The 20,238-nt window shown below is 38.7% G+C and overlaps 1 protein-coding gene across 1 annotated transcript; it reads right to left on the bottom strand.

Annotated features, from left to right (window-relative positions):
• Positions 1-9,687: 9,687 nt before the first annotated feature.
• On the bottom strand, positions 9,688-19,756 carry LOC128742747 (clavesin-1-like). Its single transcript, XM_053839199.1, has 3 exons — positions 19,454-19,756; positions 10,253-10,714; positions 9,688-10,190 (listed from the first exon to the last, which is right to left on the bottom strand). Exons 1-3 carry the CDS (start codon positions 19,676-19,678, stop codon positions 10,005-10,007), a joined length of 873 nt encoding a protein of 290 aa, XP_053695174.1. The 5' UTR covers positions 19,679-19,756; the 3' UTR covers positions 9,688-10,004.
• Between the last annotated feature and the right edge of the window lie 482 nt (positions 19,757-20,238).

Raw genomic sequence — 20,238 nt, 5'->3', positions numbered from 1 at the left:
GATTCTGTTTGCATTTTGGAGAGAAATGCCTATATTTACCTGTATTACCGTTATTAAAATGACTTTTCCTTAAGTTAGTTGGCAGGTGCGTTGTCGGACCAATTGCTGAGTTCCGTGGTAATATTTGAATGTAAAAGAAAGTAACACTAGTCAATCAAATTAGATTATTTCTATTAACGAAACAGATACTTGAAAAATAGTTGTTCCAGAAGAGCCTTAGTTAGCAGCGCTGCAAAAACAATACGTTTGTTGAAAATATTATTCCTTTGATGGGACTAATTCATGGTAAAAATCGTTTCAAAAACAAGGTAGCGACTGTTTGCCTACAAGTGATCGATTACTTCGTTGATTGAAGATTTTTTCGCTACTGTTCTAGAACGGTTTTAAGTAAATCTTTCGACGAGAATTAGAACTAACGGCTAAATCTTGCATTTATGAAACTCATAGCACCGTTTGAAAGAAAGTATGATGCACTGATCGCACATTGTATGCTGACAGGCAGAAACATACAATGTGGCTGATGTTGACGCCGAATATAGGGTTACAAGGTGTTCGTAAAACCAATCCTTGCATTCGATCGTTTGCATCGATGTTCTATTGGAACCTGAAGAAAATTGAAGTCTCGTGCGAAAACGTAGGTGGTGGGATATAAAATTTGTGCATATTACCGCATTTATCTTAATAGTTCGAGTAACGCTAACGCAACACAGTAAGTAAGGAATCACACTCGAGCTATACTAGCGGTTTTATGACAAAATTGATTATGAAGGTTTCATTTAATTTCTTGCATCAGTTAACCGTTGTCAATTCTTTGCAAACCTCCGTTAGCATTGTTGTCATAGAACAAACTTGTAAGGTGAAGTTGCAGTGATATGATCGTTGAACTGCCAGCCAACTAACTGGATCGCTTATTAAAACATCAGTATTGTTAACTATAAGAGTGAATTTTACACGATCAAGAGACTTCATCGGGTCGTGTCTGAAATTGTCCGTTGACGCTCCCTGATGTGTTGAATGGCTGACTCTTTTTACCACATCCGTAGTTCGCTTACTACACGATCTTTTGCTATTTAGGCACTTTAAGAAAAGGTATTTTTAGCGAATTTTGATAACTTCTTCTTCTGCTCACTTTTTGAAACTTCAAGTTTAGAGGTCCTGGCATTTGACTGTTGTCGGCCTTGAGGTAGGTTTCGTCGCCCATCACAATGTAGAAATGTTTTGTAAGCCACCTTCTGTACAGCTTCCTTCCTTCAAATTAACGTAATCAATCGACCTAAGTATTCATTTAAACAATTTGCACTATAATAAGCAGGTATGACTATATGTTAGGCTGACCAGGCGTTCCGGTCTATGCGGGACTGTCCCGGATTTGGATGACTTGTCCCGCATTACTAAGCGCCCGCATTGATTAATTTTTCAATCGAAACACTTTTTAACGATAAAACGAAAACTGAAACATTTCTCTCATCGATATTTCGAACAAATTTTTTCACTTTTTTGTTGATAGCGCTCATCAGCCGGCGCAAATTTTCTTCAGTCACGGTTTTGGCCAGACGGTACCTCGAATTCTTCATCTGATCAATTTCGCTGGTGAATGCTCTCTTCATCTTCAGCTTTCGCCTGATTATTTCCCAGTGTTTCAATATTGGACTGAGCCGGGGGCAATTTAGTACATTCAACTCATTCGAGATTAATTGAAGTCTATTGTCGCTGTAGCATTGCAGCAGGATATTATATTATGGGACTTGATGAAGGGTAAAATCCGTTTGGTGAGGCACTTACTTTTATATATTTGTTATCCGTCACAAAACACTGGTTTTCACACTAATGCCAAATGAACAGATCCCTTGCCAAGTCATGACCTTTTTTTCACGAACTTATTTCCAAAAACAATCTCGAATCTGCTACGAACCTTACCGCCAGCAAGAGCTTGTAGAATTAAACTCTGAGTTTGGTTAAAATTGGCTTTCTCTGAAACTTATTCATCATCGCGTTAAACATATCCATCACGTTTCTTCAGCACCTGGCCGGACAGCTTACGAGGCCGGATTCTAACCATTACTGTTTATTGCTTAAGGCTTTGTTGGGCTCTACTTACTCGGTAATATTCGTAACCTTTCCGATTCGCCGTACAGCGGGCAGTATTCAGATTTTTCCGCTAAAGCATAATCTACGATTTGGCTTTCCGAATAACCTTCCACCGCTTTGTGGACAACGTCAAGACTTTCCTTGTGATTTTTAATCACTCGCGCCACAGTTCTTTTAGGACAATCTTTCAGTCTCGCCAGCTCCTGAGTTTCTTTTGTCCTGCATGTTGAATATCTCGAAAACACGTTAGCTCTAAATTGTGAAAAAAAAATTACCGAGTAGAGCTAACAAATAATTAAAAATAAATGTTGGTAAAAGTATTCAATTGGTTCCAATAATGGTGCAAAAATGTTGGCTTTGTGCCAACGGAAGAAGGAGCGTTGAACACTGCTCCACTTCCGCGGGCTTTTCTCTTATCAAAAATAAAATGAAAATGAAAAAAAAAAAAAAAACGATTTTTTATATTTGTGATATCACTATTATGTTGTGAACATTTTTTTATTTATGTGTAAAAACTAGACAATTCATACAATATCACTTATTCAAGTCACTTGGCTATTATCCTTCCTCATTATCATCTCAACTCTACTGCTCGAAGCTTTCAAGCGCATAATGTAAATCGCAAGCACATATGCAACCAGTTTCTAGAATCACAAGTGCGTTGTGGTGCAGCATTTTAGGGGAATAACGTGTTACCATAGTTACCTGCTGTTGAGATTGCAGGGTAATTTATCTATTTTGGTTAACCTGGCTCTTTTGTTCCATCGTTGAAAACATAATCTGACTCCACACTTGAACTTCGCCGGTGTACGCTATGTCCGAAGGTACTTATTATTTAACTTACATGCACCTCAGATTTCTCTTCACTGGATGTTAGTATCGATCAAAACAATTAATTAAGAGAAGGTCTTACCACCTCCGATTTCAACCAAATTTGGTATAATTGCTCACTCCGACCCCACATTCATTTTCCCAAAGTTTTGTACGGATTGATCAATCCCCCTTGCAGTGACGCTTCTCCATTTTTCTCAGATTTTCGAAAATACTCATTTTTCACTGCATGTCACTGTAAAGGAGATTGTTCAATCCATACAAAACTTATAGAAATTAAATGTGGAGTCGGAATAGGCAATTATACCAAATTTGGTTGAAATCGGAGGTGGTCGATTACAACGGATATGATCTTGAGAGGGGATGCCCCTAAATAACCTTGAAAATTGAATTTTTCAAAAAACCCAGGGTAGAATATTTTAAGGCCTTCTCTAAATTAATTGTTTTGATTAATACTAACATCCTCTGAAGAGAAATCTGAGGTGCATGTAAGTTAAATAATAAGTACCTTCGAACATAGCGTGCGGTGCATTAATGACAGCCAAACTATATTTGAAGGTGAAAGAGTCAATTAGGTGTTCGATGGAAGCTTTCTTTTGGAAGGACTTATCTACAGTACTGTCAGCGGCTGTTGGTTACGCCGTCAAGCTCCAATCGCTGACTGAAAACTGTCACTAGAATCATGTCCCTGGGGAACTAAATCCAGCCGATCTTATTTCAAGAGGAGTTGCACCGGAATATATGATCAACAATGCATGGTCGTGGAAGGTACCTGAAGGGTTATCCAAGAATCCAACATATTGGTCTAAACAACACCGTATATAACACCGGCGCCGTATATCACCCTTCGCTTCCCTTCTTCAGTATACCAACATGCTTCCATAAACTCGGGAAACGAACACAAAAAAATAAAATTAGTTCAACTAACCTGCTAGCCGTAATAAGATCTTGCAGCTCGAGGCACTAAACATTGCATTTTATAGGTTCTATTACGTTTTGGGGCATAAATTACACTAAATACTAGAATTTCTGCCCAATTAAAATTCATCACAATATTTGCACTTCTTCGCCGTCGATTTTTCAGTAATTTATTTCGGTTGTTCCATTCGTCACATCACTCGCGAAACTTAACTTGAGGCACAGAAAACTTTAATTTATCACCCGAACAGTTATTTAGTAAGATATTACAATGATTTTGCCCAAACTGTTCACTTGAATTGATAGAAAAAAACTTTACTTCATTTCGATTGGCAATTCCGAACTCACGACCGTCGTAGCTGTACGTTACCAAGGAAACGGATATATATATATATATGAAGTGATGCCAACGTAAACATTTAAACATGAAATTGACCAATCATTTTCGCTATTAAATTAAGCACCGTAGAGTGTCGACAACATACTTATAAAATTCATTGATCATAAAATTAACTGTAAACAACATTTTATGTGATAGAATTACTGTCGGATCTAGTTCAACAGCAAAAATAGAAACGCTATTCTTCGTTCCATAATTGTTCATAACAGATTATTATCTACTGCTAGCAACTCTGTTCTCATTGAAAAGTGCCATACACTCTAAAAAATCGACACGTCCGCATCCACGTGAAAAATCATGTGAACTTCTGTACAGCAACATACATGAACTTCAAGTACTAGTTAATAGGAAAGTTGGTCAAATTCACCGGAATGGCACGTAAACTGGTTAGTACCGTGAAAGCACCTAATTCCGATCACCTAAGGCATGATTCATCTTTGAGTCCCCACTGAAAAATATAGCTTTGACATATATTTACATGGTATGTGTCTTTAGTAAGTATTTTCAATTATGTTTCATGGAAAAATACTAAAATGCCTAAATTATTTACCGAAAGTTACAAAAAATGCATGCAAGTATGATCGATCAGTGCACCTAATTCCGATCATCAATTTTAAGGGGTGATTTTAATTTCGAACACGTCATGATGAGCTGTTAAAGTATAAAACTATTTTCAACTCGTACCAAATGGATCTGAAATGTTTTGCGTTTATATAATCCCACCTAGTCATCTTCTGCTTGCGTTAATAATCATTATTACCAATAGATTAATATTCATAAAATATTAGCTGTAACTACGCTATAAGCTATGAGGTGCAACTACGTTATTTTTGCTCGTCTTGAATGCAATCTGGTATGATTGGTTTGAGTCGTTGCTTAATGTGGACGATTATTACCACGAAAATACATATCGCGCCCCTCGTTTTGGCTACAGACAAGGCTCTTATATATAGATGTGTACTGGAGAGCTCGACAAGCGGATTATGAAACTTTCTCCTTGTTTTATCTTCGTTCAACTGTTGCAATTGCAATAAAATTGGGCCGCATTCGACGTTTTCATAAAGTTTTGATCATAAATAATAGTAAAAATCAAATCAAAACGATTGTGTTCCAGACATGACCGCGTAGCTGGGGTAGAACTACGTTAGGCTGGTTTTTGCGAAGAAACCCCGAACATTAAAGAAAACTTCATACATCATATTGATATATGTGTAGCGTAAAATAGCGTAAAGTAAGAAAAAACAAATTGTACCGTCATCCGGGGATACTTGCAACACTTCTATCGCGCTATTGATAGCTCTAACGCATTTGTTTGTTAACATAACCAATTGTAGTCAATGTCGTTTTAAAGAAGGGACGTTCACCTATTGTTTAGTTAAGTTTAATCCATTAAATCATTATTTTGGTTGTTTTCATACGAATGGAAAGTAATTTCGCTTTCAGAGTAGGAAAAATGGATGTGCAAAGTTCATTGACATGAAATTATTTTCTGTCGATTAGTTCCTGTACACAATCAGTGCATCATATTAGCTAACGAATAGTAGCTATGAGCTTTGTTTATATTTTGAACTTGGAGAAGAAACGATGAATTCGTGTTGTTACTTCCAATATGGCGCGGCTTGCAGCCCTTGTAAAAAGGATAATTATCGTAATAGACAGTATGTACAAAGTAAGATTGCATCTGTATGATGTTATTTTGTCTACTGCTATTTCTAGAAAAAATAATATTGTGAAAAATTCCACGTGCCTTGAAACGGCAATTTGGAGTTTGCCTACATGCTGCATTTTCACCGAATGTCCTTAAAAAAGCGATAGACGAAATTGGGAAGCAAAACATACCTCCAGTATCTCTTGTTTTACTGCAAACACACTCAAAATAAATTTAAAATCATAAAAAACGCAAATTCAGTAAAGTGTTGCAAATAACACTCGCAACTTGTCATTTTTTGCTACTGCCTGTCGAATTTAATTTATTTTGAAGTGCATGGTGTCACAAAGGCAGTCATTTTTCAACAACTGACACGTAAACACATAGCACAACAACTGAGCATGCTCATTTACTACAGTTTTTGGGCACAATTTTCTAAAATTTGACCATTTAGGTTGAGCGATCGGATGGGGTATGAAAGGGGGAAGGTAATGAAGATGCGTCCAACATAGCTCTAGCCATCCCAAGTTCCTACCTAGCGCCTCCACGTGGTCATACCCGGTAATGCTTTTTCCTTAAGATTGAGTAGCTAAGCTAGGAGATGCGATGCTGCGTAGATTCTGGCTGCCTGATATCAAAATTGTGGTTTTGGGCAGACGGCCGATCTGCTCGGCTCCGTTGGTAGGTAAGTCCCAACATATATTTTAATTAATTGTTTCGTTCTAGCTCTTCAAACACCTATTATACAATGGAAACATTGACCATAGAACTTACTAATAATGTACATGGATATTGTTGGGCTGATGTAATTGTAGGACTGATGGAAGCTCAAACGATGCAACTATATCTGATTCAAAGCACTGCTGGTGAGCTCGTTCTATTAATATCCAAATAATTTCATTTCATTCATGATTATTATTTCATAATCATTATCATATGCCATGCCATGCCAAGTGACCGAGAAAAAGTTCAAACGTGTAATCGACCTTCGCGGATTTGAATCAAATTTTGCCAGATTGTTCGTTTTCGGTCCGAAAGTAAAAATCCAAAATTTGGTACGGATCGAACATTCTCTCGATTAAAGGGAGCGCTTCCATTTTTAAGGAAAATACCCGATTTAGTCAAAACCACTTTTTTTCTTTTGCTTATATCTCCGGAAATATTAAGTTTAGAAAGACACTATTTACACATTTTCAAAGAAAATCATCCAAGGAATTCGAGAGAGATATTATTTTTGAGCACATTTTTCTCTCAATGAAGACAATTTTATCTCAAAAATTTCAACTTCATCGTGTTCCGCAGATTTTTTTACATAAGAATCACTCATCGCCCCGAGGTATTCTTTGCCGATCTCTTGACGAGATACAGCGTTTTAAAGCAAGCAATTTCCCATTGTTAATGTAAAACTAAGAGCAAAATAACTTTTTTTTGAAGCAGTAATTCTCTACGCAATGTAAAAAATCTTTAGCATATCGGAAAAGCATTTATACAGTATTTAAAATGGTTTTTCTTACCCGTGTTGCCAACTTTTCAGTTTCCCGCATGATTAGTTACATTAATTAGTGGATTATAAGTCTCCTAGCAACAATAAACGCAATAAATAAGGAAGGTAAGAGCTCATGTCTATTAGCGAGATGAAAAACAGTTTACAAGGTTATGATCAAACAACTAACGTATATTTTACGCCTTTTTGAAGTAACATTTCCTCATCTAGCGCTATAAATCAAACTAAAAACTGAAAAGCTGGCAACACTATTATGAAAAACTTTGCTATATATTGTATATATTGTACTGCTTAAAAAAAGTTATTTTGCTTATAGTTTTACATAAAAAAATTGAATATTGCTTGATTTAAAACGCTGTATCTCGGGATTGGCAAAGGATACCTCAGGGCGATAAGTGATTCTTATGTAAAAAAAATCTGCAAAACGCGATGAAGTTGGAATTTTTGAGATCAAATTGTTTTCATTGTGAGAAAAATGAAAATTTACTTTTCAAATTGAGTTTAAAAATATTTGGCAGCACTGGTGTGCTAATAATATTTTTTCGAATTCCTTGGGTAATTTCCTTTAAAGATCCTAATGCTGGAAGGAAATTCTTATAATCCCGGAATGCGCACAAGTGTCTCTGCTTGTGGGTCCACCCAATCCCTTTTGGTTCCTCTAGAACAGTTTAAGTGTAAAATTCATTTGACAATCGAGTTTTCATCTACTGCAAGTCTATCCACATACACTGGCAGGACCTTGAACTGATGGTGGATTCCCCCCCATACATACATTTAGGTTGAGTGATCGGAATTAGGAGCTGATCACAATTATGTGCGGTCACGGTGTGAATACGAATTGCCAATAATTCATGTGAATGTTACATGAAAAGTCTAATGGATGACAATTACCTATGTTTTCACGTAAATTTGACGTGCGGATTTTTTTGAGTGTAGCATAAACAAAACGATAGTTGCAACAAGTACTGAAATCAGTAAAAAAGCAGTTGGGCTCTGACGACCTTCACCTTAATGGCGGCTTTTCAAAACAAGAAGATCGATTTACAAAAAAAAATTAGAGGTGTTGTGACACAAGACATGGCCCCATGGTTGATGTAGGACTGCGTTGATCTGGTTGTTGGGTGATTTTTGTAAATGGGCATACTTTTGGTTCACGAAATCAAAGGCTGTGACAGGAAAGTTTTCCAAAAATGTCATGAAAGGTTGTTTTAGCTATTCTCGAAGAAAGTGACGAATCCAAATCAATGAAGTAAATGATGACGCACATTAATTTTTTATCATTCTTATTTAACCAAAAGTTGTGCGTTCAATGTATAATATAAGGTAGTTATTTCAAGAAAGTTCCTTAAGCCAGTTAACAAATACCGCGAAGCAGGGTCAAGTCTTAAAGACGCTTATAAACCAATGTTTTGCTTTGCTGTCACGATTTTCACTGCGACATAAATAGCTAGCTAATAACGCCAGCAATCGTTTCATGCAAAATTAATCCGTTCATGTGCATCGCCTTAACAAGCAGAACCTCGAGATTTGTGAAATGCCACGTATTGTCGAATTGTTTTTACTTTCGTAGTTAGCGCGTCCGTGCCTTTCACAGACCTTCATACTTTTTTCAAACAGCTAATCTTGTCGCTCTGAATATTATTTTATCCAAGGCATGTAAAGGTCGACTTATATGCTGGCTTACTTTTAAATAACTAATTAGGATACTGAAAGCTATTTTTTACTCCCCATATTACAAAAAGTCTGTACCTTACATTCTTTCGATCAAAATTATTAGGTTCAAGTTTAACGACGTTAGGAAATACTGAAAACGGAATGGTATTTCGACATCGAACGCAATATCACAACATTGAGCTGAGGAGAATTGTTGCACATGTACCTAGGTACCACAAATTAATCACCTTCGAGGTCCAATTGATTCACGAAATTTCACGAGTATCGGTTTCGTTATCGCCTCTCAGTTTGGGCTTTAATGCAATGTTAAATCGATAACGATTGGACTAGGGAAAACAGCCGAGAAACCCACGCATCCTCAGCGAGTGACTTCGCTGGGACCTTTTTTGGAGGCTTTTGAATCATACAGCAGCAATACATACATAACAGCAATTTTTTATGCATATTGTGATGCTAAATAGGTTTGATGTAAAACTTTTCAAGCCTTCTTTTTAATCACCTAGGAATGAGCATAATAAAATTTTTCTCATTAACAGTAGACGTATCCGCATTTGATTACACTTGAATTTGTCATCGTTAATTGTTGTTTGATCGACAGGTTATGAGTTAATCAATTTTCAATGCATTTTATTCAATGAAATGATCGATTTCAGCAGTAAATGCAACTTAATCAATAAATAAGTAGGTCTCACAAAAAATCATAAAATTTGTACAAACTAAAACCTTCACAATTCACAATTGTCGCTAGCACACATAATGATTACGCAAATAAGTTCACTTCTTGATCCGAACGCGCTTATCGCTGCCAATAAATCAATTCGACTAATATCACTAAAGTCGTCTAGCTTTGCTCCCAACAACGCAGCGCTAGGGTATGGTATGTAGGTACTTGTTTACTCTCATTCCGTGCGGTTGAGACGCAAAACACAGCCACGCACAAATCAGGGAGCATTTGCGTAACCGTACGTGTTCCACAGGGCGATATGGTCGACGTACTTCTCGATACAAGGATACCAATCGCGCGATCCGTAGTCCAGGGCAGGCCGCGATCCGCCATAGTTCTTCGGCAGATCACTCGGATCGATGAACTTGTGCAGCTTCTTCATATCGCTGCCGTGGAATTCGAGCTTTAAAAGAAAATCAAAATTAAATAAAGTATAAAATTAATTAACAGAAGGTGGCATCTCACCCTATTGCGGAGCTTCTCTCCGATGAACGGCTTGAACAGGGTCCAAACCATGTTGAAGATGTACGGTTGCTTGATGATGTGCACTTCCTTCATCCGCAGTGGAATCGCTTCCTGGATGAAGGTCAGCAGAAGTCGCGAGAACGAGGGCGACAGGGCGCGAACCTGTTTCAGCGAGAGACCCTCGAAGTCCATGATGATGACGATTCCGTTGATTTGGGTGGATGCTTCCAGCTGCGCCACCAGATGGATGAGAAACAGCATGCGGAACAGCTTCTCCGGGTTGACCTGCTTCGGATCCCACACTTTGCCTACGTTGAGCAGCAGAATTCGGCGTCCCTTCCGGTCCCGATTGGTCAGCACGTTGACGATGCCATGCTCGACGAAGGAAATTTTCTCGTCCTCCGGGTAGAGGTTATGCATCAGAGGGTAGTTGTTCTTCTTGAAATCCGCGATGCGTCGCATCTGTTGTGGGGGAGAAAAACGTCAACAAGCAGAAACTTGATTTAGTGAAGAGTCATACGATTGGTAATCGCGCGAAGCACCTTGGACCCATTGTAGTGAATTATCGCTTTTTACTCGATTGACGAAATATCGAGGTTGACTTATTTCAGGCAAGCTTATCGACTGAAATCGATCGATCAAGCGTCTGATTTTAACGACGCGTGACGTGGGTGCTGGATACGAAGGTAATTTATAGACTTTTGATAAGCCAATCGGGTGAGTTTTAGCGCTATGATTTCTTCAACGGCGTGGCATTATGTCAATACTGTCCAGAATTAGAACAATCCGTGAGCTCATATTTTGAGAAAAAAATAATTTATTTTAAAATAAATAATAAAACAGCTTTTTTTAATCTAAACCTAAGTTATTTGTGTGATAATAATATATTATAGTCATTGTTTATGAGATGGCAAATGACAATTTAGTAGTATGAGTTGCTCCGGTTTTCGGAAAATTGTCTATTGATTGTCCATCTATGACAAATGTATGACACCTCGTTCATAATACGTTCACTAATGTCAAACCGCTCGAGAAAGATCACACGGGTATTTGATTTTGTAATTGAAACAGAATATTCGAAATAGACCGGACATCCTTTAGCTTACAGATTTGTTCAAAATTCTACCAGACTGCAAGATGCTTTTCCGATGGTTTGTATATTGAGGGAGGCCGACCGGCGACCAATACTAGACGTTTTTGAATTTAGCACCTTGCAATGAATTCTGAGCGACAAGACAAGTTGGATGCTGTAGCGTAGCATAGACGCATTAGTTAGAGGATTTACCAAATATTAACGAATGTTTCTTTGTTAAGTACTGTATCAGAACTTGTAAATTGAAACCTAATAAATTCTAATTTGATTTATTGTACTGATAGAAACGCATTTTGCTTTCGATTAGCGGATTCATCGGTTTTGAAGCCAGCAAGTCGAAGACCAGCAGCTTGGTAAACTATAATGCATATGCAGCAAGAATGTCGAGTGGCAAACAAGAAAAAAGTATTCACTAGAGTTTTGACCAAATTTTGCGAAAGTCCCCACAGGGTCCATCGAAGCTGAATGATTTAAGTATGAACGTATAATTTGGAAACGGCTTTTAAGGCCGTTCGCGTTCGTGTCGGCCGCCAACGCCATATTGTTAGCTTTCTATCGCCGTCAAAATGCGGAGACTCCTTAGCAAGAATCAACAGAATTGCAGCACTCTAAGCAGCAAGAATATCAGAAAATCAGAGGGGTTGTGCACAAGAAACGACTGCATAGGTAACGTAGGACCACACAAGTCTCTTTGTAGCGATAGTAGGATGTATGCATGTATATAATACTATGATTCTTCATGTATACAAGTTACATACGCAACGTTTATCAAAATAGTAACATTGTATACATTCAATCCTCAACCGTTTTTAGAGTTATATCCATAAATTGATTGAATCTATTTTATTAAAACGAAACCAAACAGTAAATAAATTTTTATGATCTGTTTCTACGTTGAATAGTGCTTTTCCTCTGGTAATCGGTAGACGGTACGCGCGAGTTTTCAAAATGTTGAAAATTTTGCGCAACTTTTCTGCGGCTTACAAAAGAACACTGATAAAGCATTTACAACCTGCAGACGTTTTGGAAGTCACAGAAAATGTGGCCCGTGACCAGAAAACTTATTTCCGTCATTTGTAGGTTGTCCGCAATGGCGAAAAATTCAGCTTTTCCCTCGTTGCCTGTGTTATTATGGTATTAACTGGGCAAGAGAATTAGATTTTCATAACTCCAGCTTGCAATAAACTTGCACTAACGCACTTAACGTAATTCTCTGTTCGGTAAATTGGAGTACCGATTACCGCTAACCAGGTACGGCTTGTTGCAACGGCCCAGCCGGAAAGCCTCAGCAGCTATGCGATCAACGAAGCCGTTCGTGTATGGTCCTGAATCACGATGAAATACCACTCCAAGTGGCCAGCTGCAAGTGACGTGGGATGCTTCTGGTCGTTTTGTTGACGCGAGCAGCATATTTCTGGCCACTTCCAGAACTTCAGCAGCCAGATATTGCATCACGGCAGAGAAATGAGTACTCCAGCTCCAACACACGCTCAGTAGTCGATGAACACGACCGACCGGGAACTGCGAAAGTGCACGAGTCGAGCGTGACTTTCGTTTGCCCTGGCAAACGATGTTGGCAGTAGCTCAGCTAGCGTTTGAATAATGCTGTTCGCCGGCTTACCACGTGTTATGTACCAGAGCAAGCGACAAGAATCGGCCACACCTATTTTTCATGGTCCTTCATTCTATCATCTACGTTAAATTAAATAGAGCATTTCAATTTCAGTCTGAACAATAGAGCAAAGTTACCAGTGAGCCGTTCGCCTTTTGCTGCTAAAGAAAAATACGCTACGTATTATTACTGGTGATGGATAAATTTGTGTTGCTAAAGAAAACCGAGTGAAAAGCCCTAAGTTTCTAGGTTCCATCAATTACCGAAAACCGTTCTTTGAAGAACGAACAAATTCTTATATGAAGATGCAAAAGATGCTAAAACTATTTCATTTTATTAAACCCATGGTTTTATGCATTTGGACGTTTGACCGAATACATTTACTTGGAGCTGGTATATTTGTTGGCTGTTTCTTACCTTCCGAGACGGCCAATTCAACCAGCAGCAACAGGCGAACAGAAGCGCGTGAGATGATCGGTTAAAATTATTTGATAAGAAGCGAGCAATTAGAATCAGTCTAAAGTAAATAGAATTAAAATCAGTGAACGAAAATTCCTCAAATCTTTATGAACATTATGTTTTGCCCTTAAAAGAACATTTTGTCGACGTGATAGGTTGGATATTGAAGCCTTCTTTTCCGTCTGCTTGGGCAGCAACAAAACAGTTTAGATGTTCGGAAAGACATTTCTCATAGCAGTGGTGACACGGGACAGCAATTTGTTCAACTCTTCGTTGTTGCGGATGGCCAGCTGCAAGTGATGATAATTCTGATCGTTTCGTTGTCGCGAGCAGCATATTTCCACTTCCAGAACTTCAGCAGCCAGATATTCCTTCACGGCAGCGAAACGAGTGCTCCAGCTCCAACATACGCTCAGCATCTGCTCAACAACTTTCGATCGGATTCTATAGGGCGTGAATTAAATACAATCATAAGGAAGCTTAACCCATAGCTTATATTGTATATATTTCTGCCATCCGTGCTAGGGAAGCACTGACGAAGGAAGGCAAAAATATGATAATAATTCAATTTTTCAATGACGCGCATTGAAAATCAATAGTTTTCTGTATTTTCAATATTTTCCAAATCGATTTTCCGATCAATTGGTGTAAAAATCTTGGAAATCTATTGAAAATTGGCTGAATTATAAGCCGAAGCGTGAAAACGCGTTTCTACTTTGATGACGTCATTTCCAACAACCAATCACGAAGCGAGAATTCTGGTAAAACATAGGTTCATTATTTTCAATTTTTCAATAGTTCAACATTAAGAATCCATACTTTTCTTCATTTGGGTCAATTCTTAGAAGATTTTCCGATCGATTGGTGTAAGAATATTGAAAATCGATCGGAAAACCGCTGAGCTAGGGTAGACGCACCATTAGTGGTGGTAGTACCAGTAGTGGTGGAAACTTGAATTATTCCATTATTTTTGCATATTTTGGTACAAGTTTGATAAGTATCGAACTACCAGTAACAGTATTATATGATAAGTATCTAACTTGTACCAAAATCTGCAAAAATAATGGAATAATTCGAGTTTCCACCACTACTGGTACTACCACCACTAATGGTGCGTTTACCCTATTAGCGCTCAAAACCTATTATTTTTCGTGACGCTCGCATTTTTCGATTTTTTGGAATGACACCCTATCTCAAAACTTGCCTTAAGACGTAGTCCTACGTCAAAACTATCTAAGCATTGCCCCAAGGTAGAATAGACAAACGCAGCACCAGAAGGAGAATAATGATTGTGAAGGACCATCTTCACAAACATGGCCGAAAAGTGCTGGGTTGTTTCGAATATTTGGAAGAAAGAAATTTACAATTGATTTATTGATTTCAAAGCAGCATACGATACAGACAATCGAGACCAGCTATGACAGATAGAGCCACGTTCATGGTCTTCAAATTACAAACGTGTCATTCCAGAACTCAATTGGAACTTGATTGGATCGAGGGATGTGTTTCATGCGTAGTCATTTCGAGTCCTTTTGAGACACGGCGAGGCTTGAGACAAGGTTACGGGTTATCCTGCTTACTTACTTATCAACATTGCTCTCATGGAGCTGATCCGGCAAGAGGGCATCGAATCGAGAGGCATGACTTTCAGCAGATTCTAGACTCCGCCCAAAAACTTTACGACGGCGAAGGCAATATACTTCCGACTGAAAGCGGAAGCTTAGAGGATTGGGGTTAAAACAAATTCGACAAATAGCAAATGCATCAAAGAAGACGTGCCTCTTACGGACGGAATTATTAACGGCGACGAACTAGAAGTGGTTAATGAGAATTTTTGTATGATGTACAACACGATGAGGTGGAGTACAAACTAAAAGTGGAGAGTGGCGGAGTCGCATGACACGTGAGTTACAAGCGCTGCTTGGAGAGATTCTTTTTGTACATCGGGTGAAAGTTGGTAGCCAGACACGTCGTAAGAATACCACCGGCACAGAACAAAACGTCCCAACGACGACGGCGACAAAGGTGATGTCATTTGTTGGTTTCTTCGTAACGTATATATGAACACAATATTTTTAAAAATTCGAGACTGCCAATGTTTGCAATGAAAGTTTTTCATTATACTCGAATATCGATTTTTTCAAAAGAAATCATAGCTCTTGTAGCAAGTAATTCATAGAAAACATTATCTGCTAAAAGTTTGTTATAAAATTGCAGCACTTCAACCAGCAAGAATATCAGAAAAACTGTTTCCTACCTCATGAAAAATTTGAGACAAGTCTTGTTTGTCAAATCATTGTTCAGTAATAAAAATTAGAATTATCAACCATTGATGCGCTGTCCTTAGTTTTTCAAACATGGCTTAGAAACATAACAAACTATCGTGAATTTTTTTTTATTGAAAAATTGGGAAACTAAGAACAATATTCCTTTTGGAACTTGTTTAGAAAGTAGAAAATTGTAGAAATATGTTCCTTGGATTGCTAAGAAAATATATTTACATTTGCATAAACAAATATTAAAACCTAGCTGATTGCCTGATCTTATTCGGGGTCCGTTTGTTATTCAGTCACTTGTAGATAAGTTATTGTAATTCTCATAATTCAAGAAACAAAACCCTTTTTCTTCAATTGAATATATCTACCCCCTGTTCCTGGGTACTGGGTCTGACAGTTCTGTTCCTGCTGTCTCCAAACCACTTCTAAATCCGTCTTCTTCTCGGTAATCCCTCTAAATCGACACATACCCTTTTTTACGTTTTTTAATCTCCTCCTTGTTAATAGGAGCCACCCTACTCCCCTTTTAGTAATCCCGCCACTTATATAACTGCTATCGTTCCAAATTCAAGAGAAATGCACCTCTTTATCCATTTGAACTTTTCTCCCCTCTTGTAAGAGACCTTTTTTGTCAACCCCCTAGCGCTGATTCTCTTATGTTAAAAAATACGACGTTTGATGAAAAACCGTCCAGACGTTCCGGAGTTATGGCGGAACATAAATTCATATTCAAGCTTCTCGTCTCCTCCCCCCTATCGGCTTCTTCCCAGTCAGCTCCCCTTTCGGTCACGTAGCTAATAATGCATCGAATTGCGCCTCCGCCAGAGAAATCGTGTCTAAATATGGTTCAACACTTGAAGCTTTGAAGCTTAAAATTTCTGCTACCAACTGCTTAGAGCACAGGAAAATTTACGGAACTAGTTGTACGATCCTCGTTGTCGTCGTCAATTGCATAGACCTAGGGTGGCTTATCCTGTTTCAACTAGTCGGCTGCATTCAACTCACTCTTGGGTTACTCGGCGTCTATTTCCCAGGCGTTTCAGAAGGCACAAGACCCAAGTTGAGCCAGCTCGCACGTTGGGTCTGGGTGCCCGTGGGACAAAAACAATCGGTCGTAAAAAGAGTGGACGTTTATTGATGATGATGATGGTCCCACCTTATCCCCTACAACGGTTTGAGCGGAACGATTTATCTAATTAAGATATTTATGATATAACAATGTAGTCAGGGGAAAAAAGCAAATAGCGAACTGGCTTCTAGTACGGACATATCAAACTTTATTCAAATTTTAGACGTAAGACGAGACGACTTTTATTCAAATTTCGGACGTACAAATATTGAAGCAAAAAGAAAACACCTAGAACGAATGGACGTAAAAAGAGATTCTAGTGTACCTCCGCCGCTCTTCGCGGACAGCATCGTACGGTTGCTACCGTTTGCTAGCGGATGGAAGCGTTTTGCGAAGGGCAAACTAGACTCGATTTTCTGCTTGAATGCGCTGCAATTTGTGTTATCTGCGGCCACCAGCGATCACAAATACACAAACTCATCTTCCGCTTCCGGTTCGTCACCGTCAACGATTATCGTCCACGAAAAGTGCCCGTTCGTCTCTTTGAACCCCTACCAATCATGTATTTGGTCTGCGACACATTTACTTTTAGCCCAATCTTACTAGCCCTTGCTTTTAGTCTAGCGCAGTCGGCCTCTGCCGTTGCGAAGTTTCGGCCTACAATATCAAAGTCATCTCCGTAGCTAAGAAGGTTGCTACATCCACTGAAAATTGAGTCTCTCGTTTCGGTTTAGCTCGCCGGATCATCTTCTCAAATGCGATATTGAAAAGCATGCAGGATAAGCTGTCAATTTGTTTAGACTTCTGCCGCGCCTGGAGTGGCGCCGCCACTCACTCCTATTGACTCTAAAGTCTCTCCCAACCAAGATTTGAATATACAACGTACCACGATGCCAACTGGGAGGCGCAATTTCAACATTTACCTTCTTTTATATTAATTCGTTTTTTGTCAAATAAAGAACCCTGAATATAAACCAAAATAGCTTCTGATGATTGAAAATAATTCCCCATTTTTTGAATAATCTCTTTAAGGTTAGGCTATGTCAGATTTTTTTTTGTAAAGCTCTCCTCTAAGATTTCTGGCTACGCCCCTGTCCTACATGTTTCGTAGCGGTTACATTTGATTTTGCAGTTTCCTCCGGTAGAAATTATTGCCTTCCTCGGTATTATCCACGTGGAATTTGCATATGAAAACATATCAAGTCCATAGAATTTAACCACCCAAAAGAATAACCACAAGTAGAAAGTCCAGTGCCTTTATGGTTCAAAGGTACATGGGTACCAACGAGTCACATGCCGTGGCGAGTGGGTGTTGTGGGTTCGAATCCTGTTATAATACCTGATTATAACCTGGTTCGACCCATGTACCTTCCAGCATTGAACAAAAGGTAGGAGTCACAACGACTACTTGCTAAGCATAGCTACTAATAACCCCCCCTCCCCCTATCACACACCTTTACGCTCTTTCACCTTCACTCTAAAATTTTCATTACTTTATTTTACCGTCCCTTCGTCAATTGTAAAAGAACTACCGTTTCAAAAAAAATATTAATTAGTACAAAATTATATATTTTCAGCCAGTCTGCTATGTTATCAGAAGCAGCCCAAAAGTGAGTCTGCAAAAGTCTATCAAGAATGGAGGCAAAGTCCACCGACTGCGAGAAATTTGGCGTGCAAAACGCAGAATGTTATTGATTGCTTGCCCACCCGTGTTGGTGGTCAATCTCTCGATTTGCGAGGTACGTATTATTTTTTATTCGCAAATTGAATGGCGTGATTCGCCGTCGTCGTCGACGCGTGAGTTCCGATAAGCGCACGGGTGGCTTAAAATAGTAACACCCATTCATAGTATTTACCAGGACATTTTCTTCCCCGAACGGAGAAATCTACACACGAGCGACGATGGTTGATGAACGGGTGATAGGAAATAGGGAAAGAAGAAGAATTTAATGCCTTTGTTTGTGTTTAATTATTTTCATGAGGTAAAATGAGGTAAATAATAAATAATTGGTTACTGTTTGATTTTAGTACGAAGTCAAGTTTCATATTGTATACAATAAATGTGGTATATTTGGTTTCGAATTGAATTTTTCTATCGAATTTACTTCAAGCAAATCAAAAATCAATTCGTCACGTAGGTTTATTTAAATAAATTTTACCAAAAATTACAGTTTTAAATTATAAAATTATTTAAACTGTTCAAGGTAAAAATACACAATTCTCTTATTTATGAATGAATTACGCTGTAACTTCGACATCAAATTTTATTTTTTATTCGAAAATGTAAAACTCAAAACGTAATTTTACGGCGATTAGTGAATATGCAGTAGTTTTCAAGTGTATTTAATAAAAAAGAAATTTTTCGTCTTTTCATTTTGCACGAGAGAGAATCAAAATTACTTCAAAGGTTTTCAATTTTCCCGTTTTGCCCCACAGTACCGTGTCCATAAAATATTCCCCGTCACAAATCGAATTATTACCAAACTTGCGCTCTTTTTGTGACTTATCTAATTACGTAAAAAAGGTTCTTTTTTGTCATTTGAACTTGGATCACGGTTATTGCGGTTTTTATCGAATTCTTGTGCACACACTGGCTGGCACCTTACTAAAGCATAAAGTACCTTCCAGACCCGACGACGGTACTTCCCACCCCCGGGTGAATCAGAACGGAATTGATTACAAAACCACATACCATTTTCAGCGCACTTTCCGGATAGAAGTGACACGGTCTCAGGAACACCAGCAGGAAATCGTCGTCGTCCCGATAGTGCAGATCCGTGGCGTTGTGCAGCAACTTACGAAGCTCTACGATAGCAGCCTCCCGTACTTGCGGTGTTTCGCGCAGCTCTCGACGGGAAACTTCCAGCAGCTCCGGTCCCGGTGGGGACGTATCAATATCATAGGGTGCAAGATTCATTTTTAAAAAATTTCTAAAGTCCTTTTTCCGTTTGAATTGAACAATAAAGATCACTTGTGCCAAAGGGGCAGTGGAGTCTTCCCGTCCTGTCCTGAGTCCGTAAAAATCGAACCGTTTCGCGACACGCCGAATGTAAGACTGATTTGTGACAACCTTACCAGCTAGCCGTATCAATTAGTGAGCTGGTGGGTACTTGGAAATCTTACCAGGCGCAAAGCGTTCCTATCAGTCGAAGAAATACTTCTTTGATAATGATAGGTAGCTGATTCGCTAGGGCAATCGTCATACGTGTTTAAGCCCGGTGCGAATCAGTGTGATAGGAACCCGCTAGCTAGCTAGGGTTGCTAAACAATGACTTCTGAAATGAAAATCGAAAATAGAATAGCTTGAATGAAATGTTTTGAAAATCTGGTTACCTCATAAAAGTGGAAAACACACGCTTTTAGATTTCAAAACAGTACGCTGAAATCAGCTGATAGGCTGATTTTTAGCCGAAGTGTCTCGGAATAAGCGAAAGTACCTACTTCTTATCAGCAGCTGTGAGTTGGTTTGCGTTTTCG

This window comes from Sabethes cyaneus, chromosome 3 (assembly GCF_943734655.1).
Source record: "Sabethes cyaneus chromosome 3, idSabCyanKW18_F2, whole genome shotgun sequence".
Taxonomy (NCBI): domain Eukaryota; kingdom Metazoa; phylum Arthropoda; class Insecta; order Diptera; family Culicidae; genus Sabethes; species Sabethes cyaneus.
This window is presented reverse-complemented; position numbering and strand designations above follow the sequence as displayed.

Coding starts and splice junctions, on each gene's coding strand:
- LOC128742747 (XM_053839199.1), bottom strand. CDS start 19,678: ATGAATCTTGCACCCTATGATATTGATACGTCCCCACCGGGACCGGAG. Junction 10,715..19,453: donor CGGAAAGTGCGCTGAAAATG/GTATGTGGTTTT, acceptor CCCCCACAACAG/ATGCGACGCATCGCGGATTT. Junction 10,191..10,252: donor GAGAGAAGCTCCGCAATAGG/GTGAGATGCCAC, acceptor TTTCTTTTAAAG/CTCGAATTCCACGGCAGCGA.